A 26,719-nucleotide genomic window follows, 5' to 3' on the forward strand; every position below is an offset into this window, starting at 1 on the left:
TACTACCACCTCTTTTCACCCCTCCTTTTGTTCCAATTACCCAAACTACTCCTTTAGATCGGGGGTCTACAAACTGAAGCCCTCCAACTGTTGCAGGACTACATCTCCCACAATGCTCTTTTAGCTAAGAGGCTGGGAGAGGGGTTATGGGAGATGTAGTTCTGCAACAGCTGGAGGGCCACAGTGTGGAGACCCCCAGTGTGGAGACCCCTTCTTTAGATTGTAAGCTTTTGAAACGGAGCCCTCAAAAGCCCTCCATTCCTGCCTGGAACTTTGTATTAAGTACCATAAGGCTAGATGGCCGCTCACGGGCCGGGTTCTCCTCTCCTAAAGTATGTATTAATGTATATTTGTTATGTATGTAAACCGCCCCATTTATATTGTACAGCCTTGAAATAAGTGAAAAGGTTACGTAATAATGATTTCATAGTCAGTTATGAAACGAAGTAGAAGAACCTTTTCTGTTTGTAACGCATTGCATGACGGGAGTTACACATTACACACAGGGAGGGCCGTGAGGTCATTTTAAGGTCTGATACATTCAAAATCCAACATAAGTGGCGAGTAACTGTATAGCCTCCGTAGTGACTGTACAGCAACTACACTATCATGCCGGACGTTGTCGTTAACTCACATAAATCATGCAGCTTTTTTACAACAGCTTCTAGTACACCCCTGTCATGTGTGAAATGGTTTGTTCCTTTACATGGCACTGCCAGGAATACTTCCTACTGCTGGCGGTGGCTTTCTATGAATGAACACGTGAAGCTTGACCTGTCAAGGTAAACGCTGCAACTAGCTGCCTTCTAAAGCTTTTTGTATATACAACTATATACATATTGATATATACAGGCCACAAATAACACATATGGATATATATATATATATATATATATTTATATATATATATATATATATATATATTTATTGCATTGGACTATATGGCCACTACGTGGGTCACATCTGCGACTGGCCCTATCCCTACCAGAGGTCACTGTATTAACCTCTACCAGTGGCGGGGCCAGAGGGGGCCATGGCCCCCCCTACATTATGGTGTGCCTCCCAAATGAAACTCTATACCATTGACCCGGCCCATCGCAGGGAAACCGGGACATTTCCCGGTGTGCCGGCACACTAAGCTCCAATTGCAACCGATGCGGCTGACAGTTTCAAAGCAGCTGTAAAACCGCCTCCACTGGCTGCTTAGTGGCTTGCCGGCATGCCGATCACTGACTGAGGCTCTTCGTCCCGCCCCTTTGAAGGGGGCGGGCTCTTACAGAACAGTTGCTTGTCACTGCCTGACAGGGAAAAGAGCACGAGGGAGAAGAGCAGCTGTGTTACAGTGGAAGAATGAAGGCCAGCAAAAAAAGTATTTTATTTTAAATAAATAGTGGAGGTGACAGAAGGAGGGACATTAACAAGGGGGGGCTGCATTGGGAAAATTAAATAATACACAAAGATGGTGGCTGGGGACATAATTACACATCAGGGTGGTTAGAAGGATGTCACATATATCAATACACAAAAGGGGGGGGTAATACACATGGGTATGGGGGCCATTATATTAACCATTACAAGGGGTTGGTGCATCAATACACAAGGGAGGGGGGCAGGCTTGGGGCATCAAATAAATCAATACACAAGGGAGGGGGCTAGCTGGGGGCATCAAATAAATCAATACACAAGGGTGTATTGCAAAAATGCACAAAGGGGGGGGGGCACAAATACACAAGGGTCAATACACACAAACAGCAAAGCAATGTGGAAGGCATTTTATATACTAGTAGTAGTAGTATATAATTAATAATATCAGTAGGTTATCCCATCCTGACGTGGGGGTCCATGTGGCAGCAGAGCCTGTCCTGGTGTATGTGTTTGGGTGTCAGTGTGGCAGAGCCTGTCCTGATATGAGTTTGGTCATCTGTTTCCTGGCACTTTACTTGCTGTAGAGGGTTAAATAGAACTTTGTAATTTTTATTTATCCAGATTTTGTGGTCACTTCAGAGGACAAAACTTTCTAGGCCTAGAAATCAGAGGAAAAGTAAAGGTTTTGTGTTATTTACTCTTATTTCAATCTGAATCTATTATTAAAAGTTAGATGTTGGTTCAGAGTTTGTGGAACTAAATTCTTGATTTCATTATACAGGACGCTATTCCCCTTTGGTTTCACAGACCAAGTGCTACTCAGCTTAGTTATATGCAGCTGTATGCATTGTGTTATCTGTGATGAGGCGTTCATTTGGTGACGCAGTGCTTTGATGGTTGTGTTACATTAATGGCTAAAAGTTTTGTTGAAGTTTCATATTTCGTTTTCAAGAATATTGTTAAGAATAATGCTATCACTGTTTTGTTGCGCTGAATAAAACTTTTTCATCTAAAAATGTTTGCCGTAGCAAATGTTTGATTCCATTATGTCTAATCTCCTCAATTTATTTGCGCCTTTTAACTTTTTTGATTTCTGGGATTTTAATAATGTGATAAAAAAGAATGATTTATAGTTGTTTGGATGTCAAATAGTGTGTCAAATTCTGTTGATCTGTATCGGCTAAGTTTCCATACATTTTTTATGTATACCTGCAAATACAGGGTTTTTTTTTAATCTCATTCAGTTGCGTGTGCTGTTTCCATGTGTTGTTTATTTGATCTATACCTGAACTACAGGGTGTAAGTAAAAGAGCGGTATGGTTTAGTGAATGAGGGGACAAAGGGACTCTGGGGATGATTACAGGGGAGAGGACCTCTCAATGTCACGGTGCAGTCAGAAGGAGGGAACACTGCACTGACTCTCACTGTCTTCCCCTGATCTGCAGTCAGTGTGGCAGCAAGAGCTAATATTAATATTTATTGGCAGCAGGGTCTAGTATTTATATATATATCGGCAGCAGGGGCATATATCAATATATATCGGCAGCAGGGGGTAATTATATATATATTGGCTGCAGGGACTAATAATATATATTGGCAGTAGGGGCTAATATTAATATATATTGGCAGCAGGGTCAAATATTAATATATATCGGCAGCAGGGTATAATTTTTATGTATATCGGCAGCAGGGTATAATATAAGTATATATCCGCAGCAGGGGCTAATATCAATATATATCCGCAGCAGGGGTTAATATTAATATATATCGGAAGCAGGGTGTAATATTTCTATATATCGGCAGCAGGGTCTAATATTTATATGTTGTCAGCAGAGGCTAATATTAAAGAATGAAAAATAACTGCGAGTTTAGCTGTTATTTTGAAATCATATTTCAATCACAGCCTTTACTTCAAAGAGATAAGTGCATATTATGCAGTTAAAAATGCACGTCTAACGTGTGTGTGTATATATATATATATATATATATATATATATATATATAGTGTATATGTACCGTTTTATAATTGGCCCCCCTACTTTGGTCCCTGGCCCCCCATGTGCCCCCTTAAATATGAAAGCTGGAGACGCCACTGACCTCTACCACTCCTGCTGGAAGACTTTTCCACTTATGTACTACCCCCTTGGTAGAGTAAAGCATATATTACAATTTCATACCAACTGAGATTATTAATCAAAGCTGACATGGAACCCAAAAACTCTGCATCTTTCCCCTGATTTACATTGCAGTCGGCCGCTGCTTTTCTTCAGGTATGGATGTCATGTAGGAAGCTTTGTAATGTTCTTTTCTTTCTCTTGCAGACCGTTTTCACCAAAACCTTTAGGATGGCTTCTCGCCTTATCCGGCTCAGCCACATCACCTTCCAAGTATCCAACGCCCGGAAAGTGACCCGAGATCTGGCGGCCAAGTACCAGTTTCATCCGTTTGCTGCACGAGGTCTAGACGGGGGGAGCCCGTATCAAGTGGCTTTGAGGAATGGAGGAGTTGTGTTTATGGTGAATGAAAACAGTCGGAAGAACCCCCCGAATTCATCGCTGCTCTATGATTTCGCTCTTCCGCTCCCCACCCCAGACACAGCCTGCAATGTTAGCTTCGAGGTGGAGGATGTGCCGGGTTTTTGCCAGTGGCTGATCGGTAACGGATGTCGGGTTCTAGTTCCACCAAAAGAACTCCACGACGACTACGGTTCTGTAACGTTCTGCGTGATAAAATCCGTGCTTGGAAACGTCCAACACACGCTCATTGACCGTACCCGTTACAGAGACGGCTTCCTGCCCGGGTTCCAGACTCTAGACGTCGTCAATGACCTCGCGGCTCATAGTAACATGACGCACGTGGACCATGTGACTTATGCCTGCCCGAGAGGGACCACGCCACACGTCATAAAATGGTACGAGCGTTGTTTTGGGTACAAACATTTCCCGCTCCGCCAATGGGAGGACCCGGAAAAAGGTTTTGAGATCAGCGGGCCAAGGATGGGACTTCGGTTGACCACCATTGAGTGTCCGGGGCTCAGGGAAGGCGGCAAGCTTGTCTTGGGAGAATCTTTGCCGCAGGAAGGAATAAACCAGGTAGACCAGTTTCTTCAACATCACGAAAAAGGTGGCATTCAGCACGTGGGCCTCTTTACCCCGGATATCTTCAAGGCTGCCAGTTCTATGGCGCAACAAGGGGTCTGCTTTGCTAGTCAACCCTCGTCCTACTATTCAGACCCCACGAAGCAGGAAGAAATGCGCGGTGTCGGCTTAGAGCCTGATCTTCTCTTAAAGTTTGGGATTCTTCTGGATTTTGCCGCCGAGGATGCGGAGTCGGTGACAACTCCCAGCAAGAAGTTCCTCTTGCAGGTGTTCGCCGAGCCCCTCTTCAGCAAGGACTCCGTCTACCTGGAGCTGATTGAGCGCAGGGGAGCGGAAGGTTTTGGGGAGGGAAATATCCGTGCTTTGTGGCGCTCCCTACAGGACCTGATGGAAAGTTCAAACCCGACGGAACAAGAAGAGAAATCATCCGCTGGAGTTTGATATATAAACGTGTGATATAAAAAAAATGCTCTGATGTTTCTCCTGGGCTGTATTTAACCCTTTCAGTATCAAACTATTGAGCCACAAATTGTATTCTTCTACCTATTGAGGCTGGGGTTTTATAATGTATCTGTTTTTTTGTAACTTGTTCGCTTTGGTGGTCAGTGACTCCTTCATGATATGAGCACCAATTTCTGTAGCGTTGTAATTAATCCAGAAGGTGCATATATATATATATTTATTTTCTTTTAATATATACGTTTACGTTTTTTATAGATGCTTTATAATAAACACAGAACAGATTATATATACGATAGAAGTGCCTCATATCCTTTGAAAAGAGAATTTGTGGTCCTTCAGCTGTTGTGCACTACAACTCTCATCATTCTCAGCTAGAACACTTGTATGCTTTCCAGTTTAGAATGTGTTCATTGTCTGTTTACAGAACATGTCAGCACAAATACCCGCCGGGCTCCTACTAGAGCTTTTCTCTTTCCCCATATGGACAAAAAATGATATTTAATACAAAGCCTTTTGAGCGACGCTTCACCAAAGGATGGGGACTGTGCAGAGGATTCATGTAAAACCCAAACTGTAACTAATAAATGAGGATTTCTCATCTTATATTAGAGTAAAAAGTAACCCAACAATGATTTACTAGCAACGTTTTAGTGTCACTTTTTACAAACCCCACATTTTATGGTTCAGGGCTGCCTTTCTTAGGAAGGGGCAACCGGGGGTCCCGCTGTCTTTTTGTGGTTATGGTCTCTGCATCGCTGGCATATGACATCATATCTTAGAGCTCTTCTTCACTCAGCGATACAGAGACCAAGAGTGTGATCAAAAGTTTGGGGTCACTTAGCTGTAACATAATTGCAAAAGGGGTTTTCTAACAATCGATGAGCCTTTTAAACAAACTTGGATCAGCGAACACAACGTGCCATTGGAACACAGGAGTGATAAAGGACCTCTGTACGGCTATGAAGAGAGAATATTTCCCCAGAATCTGCTTGATTACCCCATCCCATTTACAACATCGAGCATCATTAGCTGCTACAAAGAAACTACCTCCAAGTGTCGCACAGAAACTTGAAGCAGATCTGGAGCCCTGACTTACATCACCCCAAGAAAACTAATATTTTAATAATTATTGTCATTTATTAATAAAAAGTAAACTTGGTGCTGTGGGTTGGTGGGAACATGTAATAACACATTGTTACTGCGTATGTTATAGTTGGCTGTTGGTTAAATAAATTTAAGAAAACGTCCACTTTGTTTCGTCTTGTCCGGTTTGGCCGCATAAGATAATAATATGAGATGAGACGCAATCTGCAGCGTACCTCCAGCATTCAATACATTCTTATACTAAGTATGACTGTTTGGGTGCCGGAAATAGCTATCTGCAGGTATGTTGAGGACAAAAGTTCATGAAGTCTATTCCCGCATTACTAAGAATTTCTAAATTCCAGCAAGGATGTCGAAAACGAATTGTCAGCTACAAGCCTACATCTGACGCGACGTCTGGTAGAGAGAGCAAGTCATGACCAGCCTAGAACTAACCTTTCAGCTATATGTATCAATGTACATAGAGGGAAAAACCCAACCCTGCTCCAAGGGAAACATCTACAAAACTTGCATCGTGCCATCCGACTCCTGAGATCTTGTGATCCCTTTGCTGCCGTTACTTTTAGATGCCGCAAATTCAGATACCTGGCAAATTATCGTATATTAATAGCATTCTGTCTTCCCAACTGTAGAGAGGGTATAATATTGCATTTTTTTTTTACCCTTTTGTGACCCGAATATGTGAAGGTGTTTTCCAGGCAAAATATTCAGTTTCTGGTTGTATCTACTATACGATAGAACACGACCTGCGGCAAGTATATATATTCCCTGCTTACCCCATTCCTGCAAGCGACACGGGGTATAAACCAGGTACCTCTCTGTCCTCACATCAATGGTTTTAATCCCGTATCTCTGTATCAAATAAACTGTCCGGCCTGCTGCAATCTCAATAAAGAAAGAAACCCCAGCAAAGTACCCGATACCAATTAGAATGACCATTATTCATGTTACGGGGTCAGAATAAAACAAGCCTACAAAATCAATCGTATTTATTTTCAATACAAAATTTTAGCTATGTTAAAAAATATATACAATTTATAAAAATGGACTAGTTGGACAAGAGCAATAAAAGAAATACACATGTAACGCGATCATGCAGCTGTACGTCAGAGTGCTTTGGGATTCACGCGCATGCTTACTGCTGCCGGCCCGTGTGCCTTTTCAGTTTATAATTGGCCCGACGTATTATGTCTAAGATTATTATTTTTTAACTCAGCTCTTTTGACTGCAAGCTAATAGTAGTACGGGGGAATGCGACCTGAGAGTATCCAGCTTTTGGTGAACGACTCCTTGGATCCTAACGATCATGTTATCAGTAAGTTAACAAAAGGACTGTTTGTAATAAGTTCATCAAAACAAAATTACATGTAAAAGTCCATTAAAATCTCAGCTAACTAATAGCGCAATGTGCTGCCTTCCAGGTAAAACTTTTTTTTTTTGTTGAGTTACATGACCTTTCCTTTGACTTAAGCAAAAATACGTTAAGATCTATTACATCCAGCTATTGGGAGTCTGGCCTGAGGTTAGTACAATGCAGACCCATAAACCGGCTCACAGTCCGCTGTCAGGCAGCAGCCAATCGCGCCCGAGTCCTCGTCTTGGTAAAGCACATCTGGTCACCGGTCACTTTTTGGCAGCAGGTTTAAAGAACATCTGTATGGACGTCTGCTTCTCAGGCTCGGTTTTTATTCTGCCCCCTGGCGGTGGGAGGTCGGCGGTGTCCCTCTTGCGTTTTCTTGACTGTGGGGGAAAAAAAGAATAAAACTGGGATTCCTCCAGCCGCCTTAATGTCTATGATCCTTCAGGAAATCAGGCCGTCTCTGGAACCGTTAAGCTCTACTCACCGTGTTACTGGAGTCAGGCATTTTATTCTCACACAACTTAAAAACCTGTCCAAAAAATAAAAATAAATTAGAATAAAAAAATGTAACTTCCAAGAACCGCTGTCTAGTGTGGAAGACAGAAATGCTGCATGTATATAATTTTGGCAGGACCCTATTGCAATATACATTTGTACTCTGTTCCAGGCAAATAGCATGTCATCCACTGGAAGCTTTTGGCATATTCCCAAAGCGGCTTTTCGTTTCTTCTTGTTTTACCTTTTTCATGGCAGTGGAGACAGCCGATGCCTGAAACTGTTTCTTGGTAACCCAGCGAGTAGCCGGTCCTTCGCCTTCTTCCTCCTTAACAGAGATGTCTGCTTTGCGATGGCACAAGGACAGAAAATAGACCACATACGTCTGATGGATGTGGGAGAATATGTGGACTACCTGCAAGACAGAAGATATAATCATTTTTGTTTTATCAGCGGGGAGAAATCTTGACAAATCGATGGACGAGGTGGAGTACAGAGAGTGGGGGCAGATGCCAGGCTGTTTTGGGGCAATATATAATTTTCTTAAGAAGATTTCTTTTATATCAGAGATATTTACCAATACATGAAAATAATCAATAAGAGAAACAACTGCCGGGAAAGCTAGTGGTCTTTCATGTAGGAGTACACCAAACATGTTGCCTCCATATATTTCCTCTTATGCAGGTTATTATCGTATTATTTCCTGCGCTCCTCAGCATGTTTTACGGATCACTTGCCTCGCCTGCGTATTGTATCTCTTTCAATGATACCACGTGGCCAGTGACCTCCTGAAGACGCCTGCACATGACGTGTCTGCGATCTTTTTCGGCGTGATCCTTCTCTAAGAGCATGCTGGGAAATTCCCACATCCCCGCCAGGAGCCCTGCATCAAAACAACAAGGATTGGGAAAATAAACTGCAGAATAAAAACATACATTCATATATATATATATATATATATATATATATATATATATATATATATATATATATATATATATATATATATATATATATATATATACACATACATACATACGTATAAAAGAAAATTGAAACAATGAAAGTTTTAAGAAGCCTTTTGAATTTCCATGGCAACAATCCTTTCGTATCACGACTTATGAATTAAGTGGAAAAAAACATTTTATGTGATGAAATAATTATACCTGTACTAGGAATGATGCATTTAGTATTTAATTACGCAGAGTAGGTGGAACAGTAGTATTAAACACTTAGTTGCATTGGATTCACATAGAATACCTGATTTCATCTACAGACACCAAACTCACCTGAGCTGGGTCTCTGTAGCAGCAAATATTCAGGTTCCCCGTCTTCTCCCAGTCTCCGGCACACGCAGGTTACCGTCCGCTCCATGCGCGATGCCTTCTTGGCAGGCTTGCGGGGGAAATTTGCCACTCCGAGGGCTATGTCCCAGGGATCGGATGAAGGCAAGCATAGGGCACAAGAACCAGGGGCATCTGCGTTCAAAAGCAAAAAAAATCTCCAGCTACTTTTTATGTAAAAAAGAAAATTATTTATAAGGTTAGTACATTTCCTAATATTTAATGCCAGTTTCATTTGTGTAGACTAAACCAATTTACACATTTTCTGTTTTGTTTTCTTTTAAATTTCATGCTTTTTATCCACAGGCAGAGAAAAGAACAATGTCGGTGCGCTAAGCTCATTTATATTATGTTTATATATTTGTTGCCAACTTTATTAGGGTGAGAAGCGCAGACAGTTTTTGTTTTTTATCCATGAATTTGTTCAGAAAAAAAGTAAACAGAATACAAAGTAATTCTTATCTCACGAGTTGCACTTATATTAATATTTGTACCATAAAATAATAAAAATATATTTTCCATTAGGTTCAGCAACTGTGACGGGCTGGGCTTGCTCTACATACAGTAATCAGTGACGTGACTTAACTATGCTTTATACAGGGCAACCAAGCCCTTCTTGCAGAAGAAGCTTACTGGGGCTAGCTCAGTAAGGTGGGTGATATGAGAATGTCCTTTAAACTCCTTGTTTAGTGAAGTAAACCCTATCTATGCGGAGAACGACAGACATTGTGCAGCTTCCCGTCAGCCCTCACCGCATTCCTCTATATCTCGGATCTCAGCCTTGAGGTTTGGTTTCCCCTTCAGAAGTTTATTGGCGGCTGATGCGGACTCCATTTCTGCCTAAAACACATAAGAGGGTCATTTGGCAGCAAGATCGGCACATACAGAGTCCTCTTCTGATGTCACAAATTTAAATAAATGAACTCATTCAACAACAATAAAATGCTTTTGGAAAGTGTATGGTGTGCAGGTGTAAGCTATAACGCCCACATTTCATTATACAGACTTACCTTTTTATATGCCCGGCACAGGCTCTGCAGGGGACAGTCCGTGCATTGGGGCTTTTTTGGGGTGCACACTGTTGCCCCGAGTTCCATCATGGCTTGGTTAAAATCGCCAGGCCTCTCCGAATCAACAAGCTCATTCGCCAGTTCCCTGCATTAGAGAAAACCAAGCCAGATTAAACCCGCAGTATTCTTTAGTGTAGACCAAGGGAATCACAGTAAAGCATATTGTATGTTTTCAGCAGAATACGGGCTCTTTCCGGAACTCACCAAAGCCTGTCGCTAACCGCAGGGGTGCTCGAGTCCGCTCCTATGCAACGCAGTCGGCACAAAACTCTGATCACGTTCCCGTCTACTACACCCGTTACCTGGAGAGACACCGACGCCATCATGCAAGAGGCTTCTTCAAACATTAGCTTTGGGGGAGCCAACCTACAACCTCCGTGTCATAGAACCACGGGAATTGTTTTTCAGAAAGCTACCTGTAGGTAGAAGCTTACCTGTCCATAGGAGATAGACGCCACTGCCCCTGCGGTGTATCTTCCCACTCCTGGCAAAAGCTTCTGTAGTTCTTCAGCACTCCGGGGCATCTGGCCTTTTAATTCCAACACTACCTTTAGCGAGCAGAAGAAAAACGGTTCATGGAGAGGCTTCTATGTCATGCTCTCTGTGAATGTTTGACGGTTTTCAGTAATGTCTGATCACAGGAAAGGTAACAACACAATGAGAGTAAAAAACACAAATCTGGCACTGAAGTTTTGCCTAAAATCTGTAAATTACATGGCTAGAATTGTCTTTTTCTCTTAAGACTCTAATTGTATACAAGTGATATGTGTTTACTGTCCCTTTCACTTATTTGTCGAGTTATAATTCCCATTTAATTTATATCAGGGTTAAGTATACGGCACATAAATCTGTAACATCCACAAACCTTCTTGGCTCCTTCGTGGAGCCTCCTGCCCCGGGAATAATATCCCAGCCCAGACCATTTTTCATTCACCTCCTGTGCAGGGAAATGATTGGTAAGCAATGTTATTAGCCTGAAATCAAATGACCCATAAGCCCCCATGCAGCTAGAGATGTTTGCAAGAAATAAAAAATAAAATTATAAATACATTTTATATTATTAAAAAACGTGGAGCTTACCTCCAAAGACGCTTGTGCAAGATCCTGAAGCGTTGGCCATGTCTGAGGAAGGCAAATCAAGCAGAGAAACCATGATTATCCTTCTTTTATTAAAAGAAATGGGTAATTTTACTGCAAAACATGTAAACATTATACTGGGATAGAGCCCAGAACAGCTCCATTCATAAACAGATAAACTGGCAACTAAACAGCACGAGCAACTTTGGCACCACATCATAATGTATTAAAATATACTGCCTAGTTATATTAAATACACACAATCATGAAAAGAAAAAGCACTAATTCTTCATATAATGATGCTCACAAAATTCAGTTATTTCAAACGAAGGAACGCAATTACAATCACAGGCCACCAAACCGGCAATTCACCTTCATCCACTTGTTGTAATAGTCAATCACAGTAGCAACTTGTGTCTGCTGCAGCATGACTTCTGAAACCCACACTAATCAAGAGAATGAGAAAATGTTAGAGACGTGACCCCCGGTCTCATCAGATCTGAAGAGTTACCTGCTGGCTGCCCCTGGCATTATTAATTTATGTCCTCAAAATCACCAGACGTGCCATTTCTCACGTGTACCCACCTGCATAAGATCTTCTGTTCACGTCAGGTTCAGTGTTAGCCTGGAAGAAAATGGATTACTGCTTTTAGTTATAGCCTCATAAAGTAATGGACTCCTACATATAATTTTGTTCTAAGATATATATATATATATATATATATATATACTGTATTTACTCAATTAAAAGATGACCCCCAATATTTGGCTCTTAATGAAATAAAAAAAAAGAAGAAAAGATCTAAATACATGATGATCCTGTAGGGAAATACATCAAATACATCACAGGGACAGCTTTTCCCCCATTCCTCCCATCGGAGGAGAGGTGTGAATGGAGGCACCTTTATTTTGTCCAAGTACCCGAATCATACAGCGGATACCATGGAGAAGCAGACAAAGAAAGAAGACAGAAGAACAAGAAGAGCCAAGAGAAGAAGCGGAGCTGCGGACATTAAAATGGTTGGTGCAGAAGGTAGGGAGACATTTAAAGAGCGAGTGAATGAGAGTGACAAGCCTTTTCTTAGACTTTTGTAAGTAAGGCAAATAAGTGATGGTTCTTTCCACATCACAAGAAGTTGGAACGTATGCTCTAAGACATTAAATATATTGCTTTAAATACAATATACAATATATTAAACTCTGCCGACAACCGATCATTGCTTAATTTGATTGTAAGGCATCTCTATACTACTGACATCTTGGTTTATGATAATATCTCACCAGGGTTCTCCAGGGCAGGTCTCTCTTAGATTTATCATACCAAGCAAGCAGATGTTTCCTGAGGGCCCCCATCTCCAGCGACGTAAAAGAGTGATAAAGAGAAGGCTTGAGAGGACATTCTGCAATGACAACGCAACATGTTACGAACGCCACTGCTCACACTCCAACTGAAACTGTATACAAATAATGAAATATGGACTCAAAACTATATTCCCAGGTCAGATCAACTTGATGGGATTTAGAAGTCACAAGAGCACATCACTTCTCACTCGTGAGTTTGCACCTTTGTTAGTTGGACTTTTTTCCTCCTTCGGGGTCTTTCTTTTGACGCTTCTCACTGCCGGCCGGCCCATCCTGCATTAAATAGGAAACCAGTAAACTCGCATAGTTGTATCAACATTGTCTTTCGGTCTTCGCCACCGCTAAGCGGTGGTTACTAGGCTGAGCTGACGTCAGATGAGCCGTATGCGAAGCCAAATAAAAACAAAGAAATAAAACGCTAAGGTTACTATATATGAGATTTTTTGCGGCAAATATTCCTTACACCCGCAGAAACAATAACAAAGGATATAAACATGTTGTGGGAGATTCCCTTTAAATTATAACTTTTTAGTTCATACGATACAAATATCTGGAACACTCACCTGCCCATCACAAAACACAGGCACTCGGTGCAGCTTCTCACAGGTACCGGGCACAAGGCTTAAAATGCGCAAAAAAGAAACATAAACAATTATATGATAAAATATATTAAAAATTAAGGGGTCGTTGACTTTCCTGACAGCCCCAGAGACTTGCAGGCCTATAGAACAATCCTAAAACTACTTTTGTTCCTTAAAAAACAAAATGTATTATTTACAGAATTTAATTACAGCGCCAAAAGTAAAATTAAGCAACATAATGGTCTTTATGAGGGTTTTTGACACTTGATACTAGTTTGAGCTATGCTGCCCGGTACACGTGCTACGTGCTGCCATGTAAACAACACTCACACCCAGCTAGGATCACTCATTCAGTGGCATGCGTTCCAATTTGCGTTCCAAGCCTCTCTTTACACGTATATGCCACTTAGCACCACAGCGTTCTCTGTGTCACCGCGGCTCTTGAGTTTGGAACTCTATTAGGCATAGTGCGCGCGCGACTGACTGACGTCATCCACTGCGCGCCGGAAGAATAAGAGGTTAGTGGTGTGAAAGAGCGACACAGGAGAAAGAACGCGTGAAAAGATGAAATGTGGCAGGAATATTCTTAACGTGTATGTGAGCCGCGTGGGACTTGTGTCCTTCGCCATCCAGCACGGTCCGAAGTTCCTCCCTAAATCTGTTGTTTATAAAGCTTGAGAGGAATTATATGCACATAGACAGAAACCTGTGTGGATTCTAAGTATAGTTAAAGATAATATAAGTGACGTATATATTAAATCAAAAGCATGTTGGTTCTCAGGGTGAATAACAGAAATGAGGAAAAAGCTAGTCTGTCTTTACCCGCCTAAAACAAATGGTGTAAATATGTTGATGGGTTTGTTAGGATGACCGGCGCATTCGGCCATGGATTTCATAACACGCATCGATTTCATGCGTTGTTGACAAGCGCGTGTGAAGTGCGGCCCCTTGCAGTTTGTGAGACGTGTAACTTACTCCCTTTGTGAGTTTATACGTCCCGCATGCTGTATGGGAGGGCTTCCCTTGTGATGGACCGCAGTGCCGGGTGGAAAATAACCGTTTTGTAGGGAGTCTGTGGCCTTGGTGATAAACAATGCGGCAAATTCCACTATGGCCGGAGAGTATGGAAATTTGTGCGTTGAATGTAACTAAGTGTTAAGCAGACTGCGTCAGCGTATTTGTGTGTTTTCCTGCGAAAAAGGTTAATGCAGGTCATTAAGGAACGAGGGGAATTGTGGGATAGACGATATTTTAAAGGTCATGCTGGAACCTGATGCTTTTCTGTTACTGAGAGACCCTAACAGCACGAGCCAAATAAAATGTGTTTTCTTTGTCACAATCTGCCTTGTTTCAGGACAAATCAAACACGATTTGCTCCAAAGCTAATTTTTTTTCCCTGAAATCTGAAGGTCCTTGTGCTTCTCCGGATTTCAATGTCACTGAATGTTTTGGGTCAGTTCCAGAAGATGCAGTCGAGATGCTGATGCTTCAAGAAAGCGCCAGAATCTTTGCTTTGGTACCTTCAAGAGGTTTTCAAAGGCATAGAATTTGAAACTAACTAATTTAAGATCCTATCCAAACAACCCGGTTTGTGGCCGAGGAGGGTTGCTGAGCAAATTATTTTCCAACTCGTATGTGAAAATTGCGTGTCCTGGAAAACGTGAGGAGTGGTCGGTATATAGAAGCCTCGTAGCCGTACTGTAACAGTTCGAGAAATTATTTGGTGAACATGAAAGCGATTTCTGTTAAAGAGAGAAATGAACGTCACGGGCTAGACTGGTCTTGGATAAAAGACAAACTCTTTCCAGGGGTAGGAGCCTCCTGTCTGTAGTAAATCAACCTTTTTGTCCTTTATTTTCCAGAAGGTAATAATTAAGTCAGGATGGCTTGTTTAGCAGTTCCTGTGGTTGACGTCCATAATGATAACTTTGCCGAACTCTGGCCTTCCATGTTGCTGGCCCTTAAGACATCGACCTTCGTAGCTGTAGACACAGTAAGTAGCCGCTCTGTCACAGAAACATACGATTTGGTAGGTTCAAGGGCTCTTGTCTACTATCTAGTCAGCCTGGATTGTATTGCTGTAAAAACCAAAATACTTGCTTAGTCCCTTGTGTGGCCCTTGTGTTAATGAGAGCCCGTCCCATGCATGTCTAAATTCCCCTCATTGTATTGGCCTTTACCACTTCTGCTGGGCGGCTGTTCTACTTATCTACCATACCCTCAGCGAGGTGAAATTAGCTTAAATTACATCTAAGCCACTGATCATTTTGTTTTATGCCTGCCGTGTTTCAGTTTTTTTTGCGATTGTACTGATTTGTGTTACTTTTGTGTTATCTTTGCAGGAATTAAGCGGTCTGGGAGCAAGGAAGAGTTTGCTTAACCAGTAAGTAAGAGGTCCCATCAGATATGATCAGAGACAAGGAATTGGGGTTGTAGAACACAGGTTTCACAGTCCATGGACAAAGCACATCCCAGGGGATTATTCACTAAAGAATGATATTAAATAAAATGTTTAATCTAAAACCAAAACACAATTATGTGAATAAAGCCTCTATTTTATAAGATGGAATTTACTTCCCTGCAGCTGTAATTTAGATTTTCTCACCATGTTTTATTTGTTCATTAGTCTGATCCTGTCTGTCATGTACTAGGTGCATTGAGGAGAGGTATAAGGCCATATGCCATGCTGCCAGAACACGGTCCATTTTGTCCTTGGGTATCGCTTGCTTCAAAGAGCTGCCGGAAAAGGTATGTTTAATAAGAGGAATCTTCTGCAAATAGTGTATACACAAAACAAGAACAGTATATTAAGGACAGACTCAAGTGCATGGAGTAGAGATCAAGGATTAAATTGCTGGTTTGGTGTTGAAGACTATATGCATGAATTGGTTTATTAAGTACCACCACACAGTGATTGTGAACACAGGCTCGTGACTGGGTTAGGAATACTTTAATTTGTTATTTTTCCTGTTGCTGTAAATAAGGGTTTTCACTTGATTCCGTGAAGGAATTGTATCTCAGCGGGCTTATTTCTTGTGTCACTAAAATGCCATTTTCATGCCCCCCCCTTTTTTAGGGAGAAAATACATATTTATCCCAAATCTATAACCTGACGCTGCTGTGTATGGAGGATTATATCATAGAGCCACAGTCTGTCCAATTTCTAGTTCAGCATGGCTTTGACTTCAACAAACAGTATTCACAGGGGATACCGTACTACAAGGGCAACGACAAGGTACTAGCGTGTGTGTGTGTGTGTGTGTGTGTGTATTTATATCTTTGAATAAAGAAATGTAGTTTATATGCTTGCAGAGGTTTCCCTCAACATACTTGGTCTACACAATCTTTAATATTAACATTCTGTATAAAGAATACATTTCTTCCCAACCTGATTTTTAATTTTATCGAAATGCTCTTGTTACAGGGGGACGAGCGTCACTTGCAGAGCGTCCGCACTCTCTTCCTGGAGCTGCTTCGTGCTAAGAAGCCCTTGATCTTGCACAATGGGTTGATAGATCTGGCCTTCCTGTATCAGTGCTTCTACGCACACCTCCCAGACAGCCTGGGGAATTTCATTGCTGATCTCTCCGAAATGTTCCCGGCGGGAATCTATGATACCAAGTATGCTTCGGAGTTTGAGATTCGATTTACAGCATCCTACCTGGAGTATGCTTACAAAAAGTGGTGAGTTGGGAGTTACTGTTTAATTTATGCTGGGATGTATATGTGTGTGAAACACTTTTTCTACTTATTGCATTTTATTTATGAAATTATTGAAGTCTCATTGCACCTGGCTTTGTGTCGTTATCAAAAACACTGCACAGCTGCTCAAATCCTCTTTAATTTTATCCCTCAAGTTCATGAACAATAATTAGAAACTGCCAGAAAATGTATACTTTGGGTGAAAGAAGGTCCAAACTGTTTACTTCTTTGTCTTTTAGCAAACGCGAGAACTACAAGCTCATGGACTCCAGTGCCAAGCACCTGGCTGTTGACTTTTGTAGCTATCCCACAACTCTGTCGGCTTATGTGGATTACCGGCACTGCTCCCTGCCAGACCCCAACCAAGATAACTGCAAGACTGCATCTCTGCACATCTGCAAGAAGTTTTCAGTGAGTACAAGGGTCAAGTATTTTGAAATATTAGAAATGCTGGATAGAACATAAGCCACAGGGGGAACTTAATGTGAGAAAGAACAATGATCTCGGCAATTTTACATGCATATGAAACAAGTGTTTACGCTCTATATGTCTTTCTAGTAACTGGAACTATTATGTTTATTAATATATTTAAAATTACATGTTGCTATTCAGATGAGGAATAAGAAGCCAGATCTATTTTTTTTTTAATTTTTTTTTTATTTTATTTTTTTTAATTGCTCTCTCTTCTTTAAAGGCCTACGGGTGGTGTCCAAACGGGCAGAAGTGCACGCAGTCCCATGACATAGATCTTATTATTGACGAGGATGAAAAGTTAAAAGATGACAAAAGAAAGAAGAGGAACAAAAGGAAGAGGAGAAAGAATGCAGTAGAGCTTCCCAAGGACTGCGATATGGCAGCTGACGTGGAGCCACCATGTAAGCAGCCCTGTGGGAGCCCGCAGCAGGCAGGCGTTTACCAGCAATATGAAACAAATAAAGAGACGCAAGACGAGAAGTCTAATAACGCAGACTGTGAGATGCAGGAAGAGCTGAAAGGTTCCGCAACCTCACAACACGTGGAGAAAACAAAGGTGGGCCAAGAAAAAGAGTCCCCAGATGTACGCCATCTTGGAGGTGGCAGCATAGGGACTCAGCCAGACTGTGCTGAAATGACAAGCGACGGCTCGGATACCAAAGTCTTAGCGGGCCGTAGCCCACAGCCACCGGCCCCTACCGGAGGAAAGCAGGTTCAGTCCTCAGAAAGTGGCACCCACCGGGCTGGGTTCGATGCCTTCATGACTGGTTACATTATGGGATATATATGGATGCTGAAGAAAGGTGCTGAGTCCTCTGCAGCCGACTGTCTCTCTGACTGCCACAATAAAGTGTATCTGAGTGGGAAGAATATCCCTCTGCAGATAGTGAAAAGCGTCTTCTCGAAGTCCTCCAAAGCTCATACTCAGAAGCTGAGACTTATCTCGGTTAATGGCTCCTAACGAGCAGGGACTGTGCCTTATTTCTTCATTTGTAAATATGGTTTAAAAACCCAGTACAACACACAGCATCACTCAACCGGGCACCGGAATCAGAATATAACATTTTCAGTGGGTCATCCAAAGCCGTTTCATGAGACACCGACTGCTCTGACCCCTGCTGCTGCTGCGCATACTTTGTAGAGCTCAAAGTACTTAAGTACAGACGCGCTTCATACAACCTGTGTGTAGCGTTGGCCCATAATCTGTAGCGTGTAAAGTAACATGGTGTTTTCGATGGTTTCAGAGACCTCTGCTTTTGTTTATTGGCCTTGTGTAAATTAACAGGGAACAAGTCAGAAATTAAATGTCTGTAAAAGGAATTAAAAGCAAGCGGAGTACATCCTCGGCACTACGCTTCTAAAGGTGCACTGTGCAAGGTATTTAAGGAAGCAGCCAACTGACCAACAAAGATCTTTTACTTATTATATGTGCTCCATCCCAGTCTTCCTGTATAAAGCCGTTTGATGGGGATCATGAAGGACGGCGCGCATGCAGAAAGCTTGAACCTGAAAGGCAGTAGGATGCCGACATATCCAGCTCTTAATACGTGATTTTGCTTCTTATGTGAGAAGCAGGCTGTGCTTATTTAAAACAAAAAAAGTTCTTTGGAAGTAATTGTCTTAAATGTTTGCGTTTTTCCTTTATACTCCTATCCTTCTGCTTTTGCCATGTTTGCGTGTAATACACTGCAGCTTACTTGCGCGTTAGCCGCGGTACAGGCATTGGTAATAACGGGTTCCGTGTGAGCTGTGGTGCCGGGAGAACAAGCAGCAGCGGTCGCTAAAGCGAAAGAGCAATGTTTCAAAAGTCAAGCTGCGTATGTTGTCCTTAAAGGGGCCGTGATATCCCCTATCGTGCTGGGATAATGCCCCCAACTTTCTGTAGCGACCTGTACCTTAGTCACCCCTATAGTCCCAGATGAACAAAAAAAATGGAACAGGCACGGGTAGACATTTTTAATCTGGCAGAAAAATGAAAAATCACAAAACAGACCAATAAAAATGTAAAATGTTTAACCCCCATTCTTTGGTTCTTTACAGACACAGTATATACACACATCATTGGCCGAACGGCAGAGTCCAATGCTGTTACTCAAATATACAACAGATATACCGGTATATATATATATATATATATATATAGCCGAGACAAAATAGAAATGATTCACTGGCAGTATGTTAAGTTCATTTAAAGTCTCAATTACTTCATTCTGACATCACGATTAATTACAGATCTGTTATTTACAAAAAAAAAAAAATAGGTTTTAAGACATGATAAAAACGCCTTCATAAATATTAAAATAGACAGCTTTTAAAAAGTGGCTTCAGGCCGAATCAGCTTGTATTTCTTGCATAGAAATGTAGTGACAGCAGATCATTAAGTGCAAATAGGAATTTTACTTACGGCCGTAGCAGTCGGATTAAGAAAAGGTTCCATTAAAAACTGTACGAGAAATTGACAAAAAAAATACTCCAAATCTGGCTTTATCTTTAGGAAAAAGTAGAAGTGAATAAAAAAAAAAAGCTGTTCTGTTTATACTGCATCCTATATGTGATTTGGAGCTTCTAATAATATTATTTACATATTAATTAAAGGCATGAGACTCTTCTCAGCCCTAAAAAGTAAAGGCAACAATTGTCTGACTTAGAATCCAATGGCAGGAGATCAGCGTTAGGAGAGGCGCGATCCCCATCCTATCGACGGCTGTGCTTTCCGGATCAGGTGCCCTATAAGATTTTCTATACGTGATCTTAAGTCCCGACTGGTCTGAGAATACAAATTTCACTATTGCCCTGCAAAACACTTAAGAAACCGCAGGTTTAAAGACTTAACTAGGTTGAAAATGTTTTTCTAGACCGTAATCTGATTTATCAGCTAAATCCAGGATTTTGGGGACCGGCCGTCAGTTAATGTTTTCCGGGCAGTATTTGGGACAGGCGTGTGCGCCATCATATTTCAGAATTGTGCTAGCCGAGCATATTACATATTAAAAAAAAGTTTGCATTTTAATATTAAAAGTGGCACCAGTATCCAAAATACAATTTTTTTGGGCAGTGATTTGCTGGCGTTTGTGATCAGACACAGTAAAGAGCACTTCTAATGGAAAGACTAACGTTAATCACCGCGAAGCCATCACACAGTGCCTGGTGTGTAACGGGACACGCGTGTACCATTAACCTCTTTACTGTAAGAACCGGCATTATCAAGCGCAACAGAGTCCGCGCAATTACGGCCAGCACTAATCAACTTGCCTTATAGACGCGGCTTATCGGTAACGAGCCAAGAACACTAAGCTTCTCTATACAGTCTCTATGTATAAGGGAGCGTTAACTACACTGCGAGATTGTCGCTCCCTGCTACCGCTATGCATGAGGTCCAGCTCGGCCCGTCTTGCAGGAGAAGCTCATTGGGGTGACCGCCCTTAACGGATGGGGAGATGTTTGGGGGTTCAGCCTATAGCAATAGAGTTCAGGACCTGCGAGTACCAAGGTAATTGTTACGGATTATGTTTATACAGCAAAGGTGCATCATGGAGGGGGGGCGTAATACTTGGAGCTGTTGGAAGGAACTGACCCCCCCTGAACCAAGCAAGGTGTTAAAAAACAGGTGTGTGGGGGAGGGGAATTGTATATTAACATTTAAAGAAGGTGCTTAACTGGTGACCAAAATGTTATAATATAACCAGACACAAAAACCGGGGGGAAATGTGCAAAACCGCAATTGAGAGAATGGATAAATTATTTTGCACTGGAGATCAGTGAATGAAAATACACACAAACACACAATGCGACACTTTACGGGGAGGGTTTACGGTAGATACTAAGCGGTAAAGTCACATCTACGACAGAAAGCTGCCATTAATATAGATCATTGCTGCATGCGTTGCATCTACATCACGTACATGCGACACTTTTATGCAGCACGCCTATTGTGTGTCCTTTAACACAAGCTGTCCTTAGTACTACTCTGCTCGTAACACCAGAGTAACCTATCAATAAAAGCATCTTGGCAGAATAATTATGTACGATGGAAGCAGAAGGGAAGATGGGCACAAATAATTCTGCTAAATTGTGTTGTTTTGCCCCCCCAAAATTAATTGAGACCTTAACCTTGCCGGGGCCAGCATTGTGGGCACCACGCGCAAGGGTTAAAATTACATAGAACTAGGGCAAGATGTGGCAGCTCCCAGCACCACTAGAGGGCAGCATTTTACTCTGAATGGTAATTGAACGCCTTTACCGGCACTCTACGGGTAAAGCGAGCAGCGGGAAAGGTAACCGGGATCTCTCCAGCATCTCTAAAAGGTAGGGAAAGATCATAAGCAGCGTAATTCAGCAACCTCCATCAGCACTCTGTGCCATTACAGGTTCGCCAATAAAACACATTGCGTTTCACAGCACTGTTTAACCTAAAAAAACATTTTTTAGCAAAAAAACACCTTCGTGGCTGCATGTTGCCTACAAAACATCATCGGGGTGTCACGCCAGACAGATCGTGATCTGAGATAAGTGGGGAGAATATTGAGGGAGAAATAGTGGAGCTTCTGATCAGGGATACAGCACAATAGAGAGGTTTTCATGAGTGTTTTGGGCTGCGCTTTAACCCTTTGAGTGGTAGTGATGTGTGCAGTAAACTAGTTAACTATAAACCCCTAACACCATTGTCAGCACAAGGTAGAGACAGGTGGCGCAGGTCGTTATGCTATATGCAGCTTGCTGGCATTCTACAAATGGCACATCCCAAAGTTTTTAAAATACTTTAAGCTCCGACATCCGACGTTCTCTTGCACGCAATGGCAGGAATCTTACGTTTTGTATCAGAATTAAACAAAGAATAAAGAGAGAACATTATTACCAAGTAACATAATACAGACTTTAACACTTTCAGTACTGGGGTCAGGAAGTTAAGCAATGCTTTGATCAGCGCTACAATCCTGTGATCTTAAATAATACATTTGGGGAAATTCAATTAGGAACAAAGACTTAAGGCGGGCCGCCGGCGCTGGGGGTCACATCGCAAGCCAATATCGTTAGGGAGGGTTGTGCTGTATCTAGAAGAGGCCATCCCTTTCGGGGTAGTGCTAGTTATTTGCTTACCCTACACGAAATCATTGAAAGGGAAACGATCTCTCATTACACGCTTAAAATACAATAAAAATCCTATTTATACGCTGCTTCGATAATCTGCAGGTAAACAATTTAATGTAAACCAGAAAAAAGTTCTGCACAGTTTCTCCCGGAGACTCCAGGAGATCCAGAAGGTCACATTTTAACGGCACCCTGCATTTTCCGGCAGCCGGGCGCAGGGTCCGAGAGGTGGTCTCTGCTTTCTGCAGAGTTATCCTCGCCTGCCAGCGCGATCTCCCCGAATTTAGATGGAGGACTGCAGCTGAGAGACGACTCCGACAACACAGAGGAGAGGTCCTGGCTCGTGGTCTCCTCTATTTCCATCTCCTCTAAGCTCGGGTACAAGCCAAGCGAGTTCTCCTCCTCAGCGCAGTCCACCGGGCTCTGGGAGAGGAGTACATGTTTCTTGGTGCTGACCAGCAGCTGGTTACCACACTCCCGCTCAATGCTTCCAGTCCTGGAGGAGCAGACGCCGTTCTCTGTCTGGAAGCCCGTTCCATCAGTGCAGTCCATATCCTCGTCGTTGGCCGGAAGGGATTCCACGGCCGGAAACCTCTGTCTGAAGGGAGGGATATCAGACACGCTGTACCGAACGCTCGAAAGGAGCTTCTGCCGTATCTCGGCTCCGAGTTGCGTTGGGTCACACTTGCCCAAGGTAGAGGACAACGCGGTAGAGAGGGTGCAGTCCCTTCTTGGAAGTTCAGGAGACACCGGCAGTGACCTGCATCGTCTTCTGGAGGCAAAAGGGAAGTCTTGTGTGTCTTGGCTTATCAGATGTCTCAAATGCCCACCGTGACCCGCCAAGAGACCCACATCTGTCTTGGGGGAATGCAAGTCGAAAACATGGGAGATGACAGACTTGCTGGGCATGTCAAAGAACTTGATCTTTCCGCCTTTTAAGTCCTCGCGAGCGTTGAACGGGTTAACTTTGCGCGCGGCTCCCTTGCTCGGTGTGTAGAACGGGTCCTGTACGTTGATTTTACGCAGAGGCTTGCGGGCGAAGATATCCGACTGGCTGCGCGACAGGGTGATGTTCCTTCTGGGACGAGGAGACTTCTGGGGGATCTTGTCATCCTGCGCCACCATTGGAATCAGACGCTTCACTGCTTGGCCCTTCTCGCCGGCCCCTTAAAAGAAACAGGGAAAATTACACAAACATACCAGATTGTTCAGAGTTTACAGAAATTCATATTATGAACCCTCCATCCGCCAGTAAGAAACGCGGAGACGGAGAAGCACCGATTTTAGTGTTAATTCCCTACATCTGAAACAGACTTCAAATTGAAACGGTTGCATTTGTTTTCAGCCATTTAAACGGGGAAAGGGCACAAAGATAATAGAAGAGACTCCACAGTCCTGTATGCTTCAGTCTCAGAAAGCCAATGATGCACTCGGGTTCTACCCCACTCCAGCAGGAGCGCACACTCACCTTTAGTAATAGAAACCGGTTTAGAGTCTTTGTCTGGGCTCGCGGCGAGCCTCTCGTTTTCCGCTTCCTCGCTTTTCATCCTGTTTAAAAGTTCTTCAAGCTGCTTGACGATATCTGCAAACGACGGCCGTAGCTTGGGGTCCATCTGATTTAAAACAAAATGAAAAACGGGGCATAAACGTTAAGTGAAATTAAGCTCCGCCGCCTTATTATATCAAGAAACGTCCAGAGCCGAGACACATCGTGTCAGCTCGTGAGCCTCTTTACCCAATGTATCGACATAACCTTTAAATGCACGGAGTTAAAGTGCCGCACATACTGTTGGCGCTTTATGAATAAAAAAATTATAATTAAATTACCCCCGAGAAGCCTGCATGCCCCTTACTGTTAGCCCGGCCAGACTCTGAAGTGATGCTTCGGCTAAAAATATTCTAAATGACATCGTAACTATACAGAATTATCAATATAAATATTGTACGATACACCGGCAGAGCACCGGCAACATTCAGCCCCCGTTTTTCTTTGATCCATACGCATATGTTTGAATATTTCATAACTTTTCTCTGCTTTTTACTTTTAACGCTCCACGCGTCCCTTCAATGGATCAGTTGCTCTCACGTTAAAAAACGTTCTACCTAGAGCTACAAGCGAAGGAAGCCGCGAGCTCTCAGCAGCTGTCAATCCGAATGAGTGAAATCCGTATTCACCCCGGAGGTGTTAGATCAGCCATTAGGAGTCTCTACACCTGTTTGCAATTCTTAGCCGCAGGAATGCTAAAAGCCTGGTAACTGCCACCACCTCTGATCTGTAGGGCAAGTGGGGTAATTAAAGGTGCAAGGTCAGGGGTCACAGTTCACAATCGCAGACAGCCTTTTAGATGCAGCAGAAGGGGACTTCGCTTTATGGCTGACTTTCTTCAGAGCTCTTCAGGGCTGGATTGTAATCGGTATACGATATTTATATGTATGATGCTGCAGCTCACTCAGAGGATTAGGAACGGACATAAAGTCAAACCCATTCACATTTTCTTTTAGTCTAAACCCATTCCAGCCTTTGGACTGAACGCCGACCGGCAGGCAGGCCCCTCTGTGTGTAAGAATCCTTATTTTTGATGTTTTATGTAAATGGGTCCAGTAACCCATTAAGGCAATCGATGGTCCGTTAGGGCACCAGCCATTAATAACCACATATTTCCCATGAATAAACACTTTGTCAGATGGGCTCCTTAAAGCAGCAGCGACTCCCATTCCCGACACACAAGCTGAGAACACCCCCGACGGAGAACGGGGGATCTGTAACCAGCTTCGGACTTCACTCATTTTCTAAGACACACAAAGCGTGATACGATAAACGTTATAGACTGAACACAAGTCATGCTTTTAAGGGAAATTTCACTTACATTGCAGCAGTTGAAGGTGAGCTGGAGGAAGTCGGGGGGGCAGTCGCCCACCATGTGCTGGAAACTATCGTAATCCAAGCCGAAGTTCTGTAAGGAACAGAGAGACATCAGCACCGTGTCACACATGGTGCCGACTTACAACATATCAAAAGCCATTCCGACCTCTACCCCCGGAGAATCAAATCGCGGCCACGGGAATCCCACCGTCCCGAACAGCGAGACGCGTTACGTGTTACTCCTCATACTCTGCTTAATCAATCATTTTCATAACTAAAACCCGAGCAAAAAAATTAAAAAACCCACCCCAGAAATAATTCTTTAACGTGTAAAATTTTGACGTCAACACTTGTCATGCGACACAAAAGCAGGCGCTGATACGTTGTTGCCATAGAAACTGAAAAACCTCGAAGTAAAGATTAGAAATGATTGATCTGCAAAGGTTTATTTGCCTAGCATGCTAGAGAACGATATTCTGCTCTACCTACTTTTCAGCACGCGGCGGCTGTAATCTACACGTCACGTATGTGGGGTTTGCAGAGATTTAATGGTAAAAGGCGATAAAAGGAATCAGTCACCTAAACAGTGTTCAACTTAAAAAATGCTATTTGGGGACATTGAAACCCCTAGACAATTAATGAAAGCCGTTCACTTTTAGCTTCTTTCCCTAGAAAAGCAGCAGAGGGCCTGTGGGTCTGCAACATGATGATTTCCACTCCCATAACTCTCAGCCAGAGTAACTGCGTGCACCATCGCTTTAAAACCGTTGTGAATGAAAGTGGCTCACAATGCTCACCTCAGTACGCGGGAGATAATCGGGGTCCGCCTGTATCCGCGCTATAATCTCACACAGGATTATTCCGTAGGAGAATACATCTGCCTGAGGAGCGAAAAGAGACACGCAGATTTACACATTGTACAGCGCTGCGGAATATGGCGCCATATAAAAACAATAAATAATAATCTATTAGAAAAATCGGGTGCATATTTGCAAAAAGGGACCCAAGTAATGATTGTGAAAGCGCAAGAAGAGCAGTACAAGGGTCTTATTCTAGCACTCAAATGGTTAATGCTGTGCAGGGAGAAGAAGTGCTTTTGCTTTAAACCCTAATATGCAAATTAATGATAATAAGCGAAATCGAGTGAATCGATCCTCATCCACTTAGGCTCTTCTTCGTTGCAGCCGTTGTTTGGAGTTAAAGGTAACAGGACAGACGTTACCGGCACAGTCGAGGTCTGGGAACGGAGGTCAATCTGACTTTAAATCCCAGGTA

General features: G+C 42.7%; 4 protein-coding genes across 9 annotated transcripts in view; 2 read left to right on the forward strand and 2 right to left on the reverse strand.

Annotated features, from left to right (window-relative positions):
* Positions 1-3,710: 3,710 nt before the first annotated feature.
* HPDL (4-hydroxyphenylpyruvate dioxygenase like) lies at positions 3,711-4,972 on the forward strand. Its single transcript, XM_053469892.1, has one exon. It carries the CDS (start codon positions 3,711-3,713, stop codon positions 4,902-4,904), a length of 1,194 nt encoding a protein of 397 aa, XP_053325867.1. The 3' UTR covers positions 4,905-4,972.
* A 2,501-nt stretch (positions 4,973-7,473) lies between these two features.
* On the reverse strand, positions 7,474-13,074 carry MUTYH (mutY DNA glycosylase). Of its 3 annotated transcripts, none has more exons than XM_053469360.1 (15): positions 12,939-13,074; positions 12,656-12,774; positions 11,960-11,999; positions 11,747-11,820; positions 11,378-11,419; positions 11,163-11,234; positions 10,732-10,845; positions 10,502-10,599; positions 10,238-10,382; positions 9,980-10,067; positions 9,174-9,362; positions 8,622-8,767; positions 8,129-8,299; positions 7,874-7,918; positions 7,474-7,769 (listed from the first exon to the last, which is right to left on the reverse strand). In XM_053469360.1, the coding sequence occupies exons 1-15, from the start codon at positions 13,006-13,008 to the stop codon at positions 7,653-7,655; spliced, it is 1,530 nt and encodes a 509-aa protein (XP_053325335.1). In that variant the 5' UTR covers positions 13,009-13,074; the 3' UTR covers positions 7,474-7,652. The 3 variants fall into 3 exon arrangements, with proteins under 3 accessions (XP_053325335.1, XP_053325336.1, XP_053325338.1); XM_053469361.1 differs by having other exon boundaries at positions 8,129-8,295; positions 8,618-8,767; XM_053469363.1 differs by having other exon boundaries at positions 12,925-12,972.
* A 736-nt stretch (positions 13,075-13,810) lies between these two features.
* Positions 13,811-18,502, forward strand: TOE1 (target of EGR1, exonuclease). Of its 4 annotated transcripts, none has more exons than XM_053469162.1 (8): positions 13,811-13,835; positions 15,180-15,310; positions 15,660-15,700; positions 15,969-16,065; positions 16,394-16,552; positions 16,742-17,001; positions 17,259-17,430; positions 17,714-18,502. In XM_053469162.1, the coding sequence occupies exons 2-8, from the start codon at positions 15,200-15,202 to the stop codon at positions 18,452-18,454; spliced, it is 1,581 nt and encodes a 526-aa protein (XP_053325137.1). In that variant the 5' UTR covers positions 13,811-13,835; positions 15,180-15,199; the 3' UTR covers positions 18,455-18,502. The 4 variants fall into 4 exon arrangements, with proteins under 4 accessions (XP_053325137.1, XP_053325135.1, XP_053325136.1 ...); XM_053469160.1 differs by having other exon boundaries at positions 13,816-13,954; XM_053469161.1 differs by having other exon boundaries at positions 13,816-13,910.
* A 4,154-nt stretch (positions 18,503-22,656) lies between these two features.
* The window catches only part of TESK2 (testis associated actin remodelling kinase 2), a 31,343-nt gene continuing 27,280 nt past the window's right edge, over positions 22,657-26,719 (reverse strand). Inside the window, exons 8-11 of the mRNA XM_053470010.1 lie at positions 26,242-26,325; positions 25,449-25,535; positions 24,050-24,194; positions 22,657-23,747 (exon numbers count right to left, since the gene is read on the reverse strand). Coding sequence (XP_053325985.1) covers positions 22,756-23,747; positions 24,050-24,194; positions 25,449-25,535; positions 26,242-26,325 — 1,308 coding nt within the window. The 3' untranslated portion in view covers positions 22,657-22,755. The remainder of the gene's footprint in view (positions 23,748-24,049; positions 24,195-25,448; positions 25,536-26,241; positions 26,326-26,719) is intronic.

Source organism: Spea bombifrons, chromosome 6 (genome assembly GCF_027358695.1).
Source record: "Spea bombifrons isolate aSpeBom1 chromosome 6, aSpeBom1.2.pri, whole genome shotgun sequence".
Lineage (NCBI taxonomy): Eukaryota > Metazoa > Chordata > Amphibia > Anura > Pelobatidae > Spea > Spea bombifrons.

What these genes read in the sequence shown, in the direction of transcription:
- HPDL (XM_053469892.1), top strand. Translation starts at nt 3,711, where the DNA reads ATGGCTTCTCGCCTTATCCGGCTCAGCCACATCACCTTCCAAGTATCC.
- MUTYH (XM_053469360.1), bottom strand. Translation starts at nt 13,008, where the DNA reads ATGGGCCGGCCGGCAGTGAGAAGCGTCAAAAGAAAGACCCCGAAGGAG. An exon ending in GAACAGAAGATCTTATGCAG is followed by an intron (nt 11,821 to 11,959) that starts GTGGGTACACGT and finishes TCTCTTGATTAG; the next exon opens with TGTGGGTTTCAGAAGTCATG. An exon ending in GCTACAGAGACCCAGCTCAG is followed by an intron (nt 8,768 to 9,173) that starts GTGAGTTTGGTG and finishes GTTTTGATGCAG; the next exon opens with GGCTCCTGGCGGGGATGTGG.
- TOE1 (XM_053469162.1), top strand. Translation starts at nt 15,200, where the DNA reads ATGGCTTGTTTAGCAGTTCCTGTGGTTGACGTCCATAATGATAACTTT. An exon ending in ACTACAAGGGCAACGACAAG is followed by an intron (nt 16,553 to 16,741) that starts GTACTAGCGTGT and finishes CTCTTGTTACAG; the next exon opens with GGGGACGAGCGTCACTTGCA. An exon ending in GAGTATGCTTACAAAAAGTG is followed by an intron (nt 17,002 to 17,258) that starts GTGAGTTGGGAG and finishes TTTGTCTTTTAG; the next exon opens with CAAACGCGAGAACTACAAGC.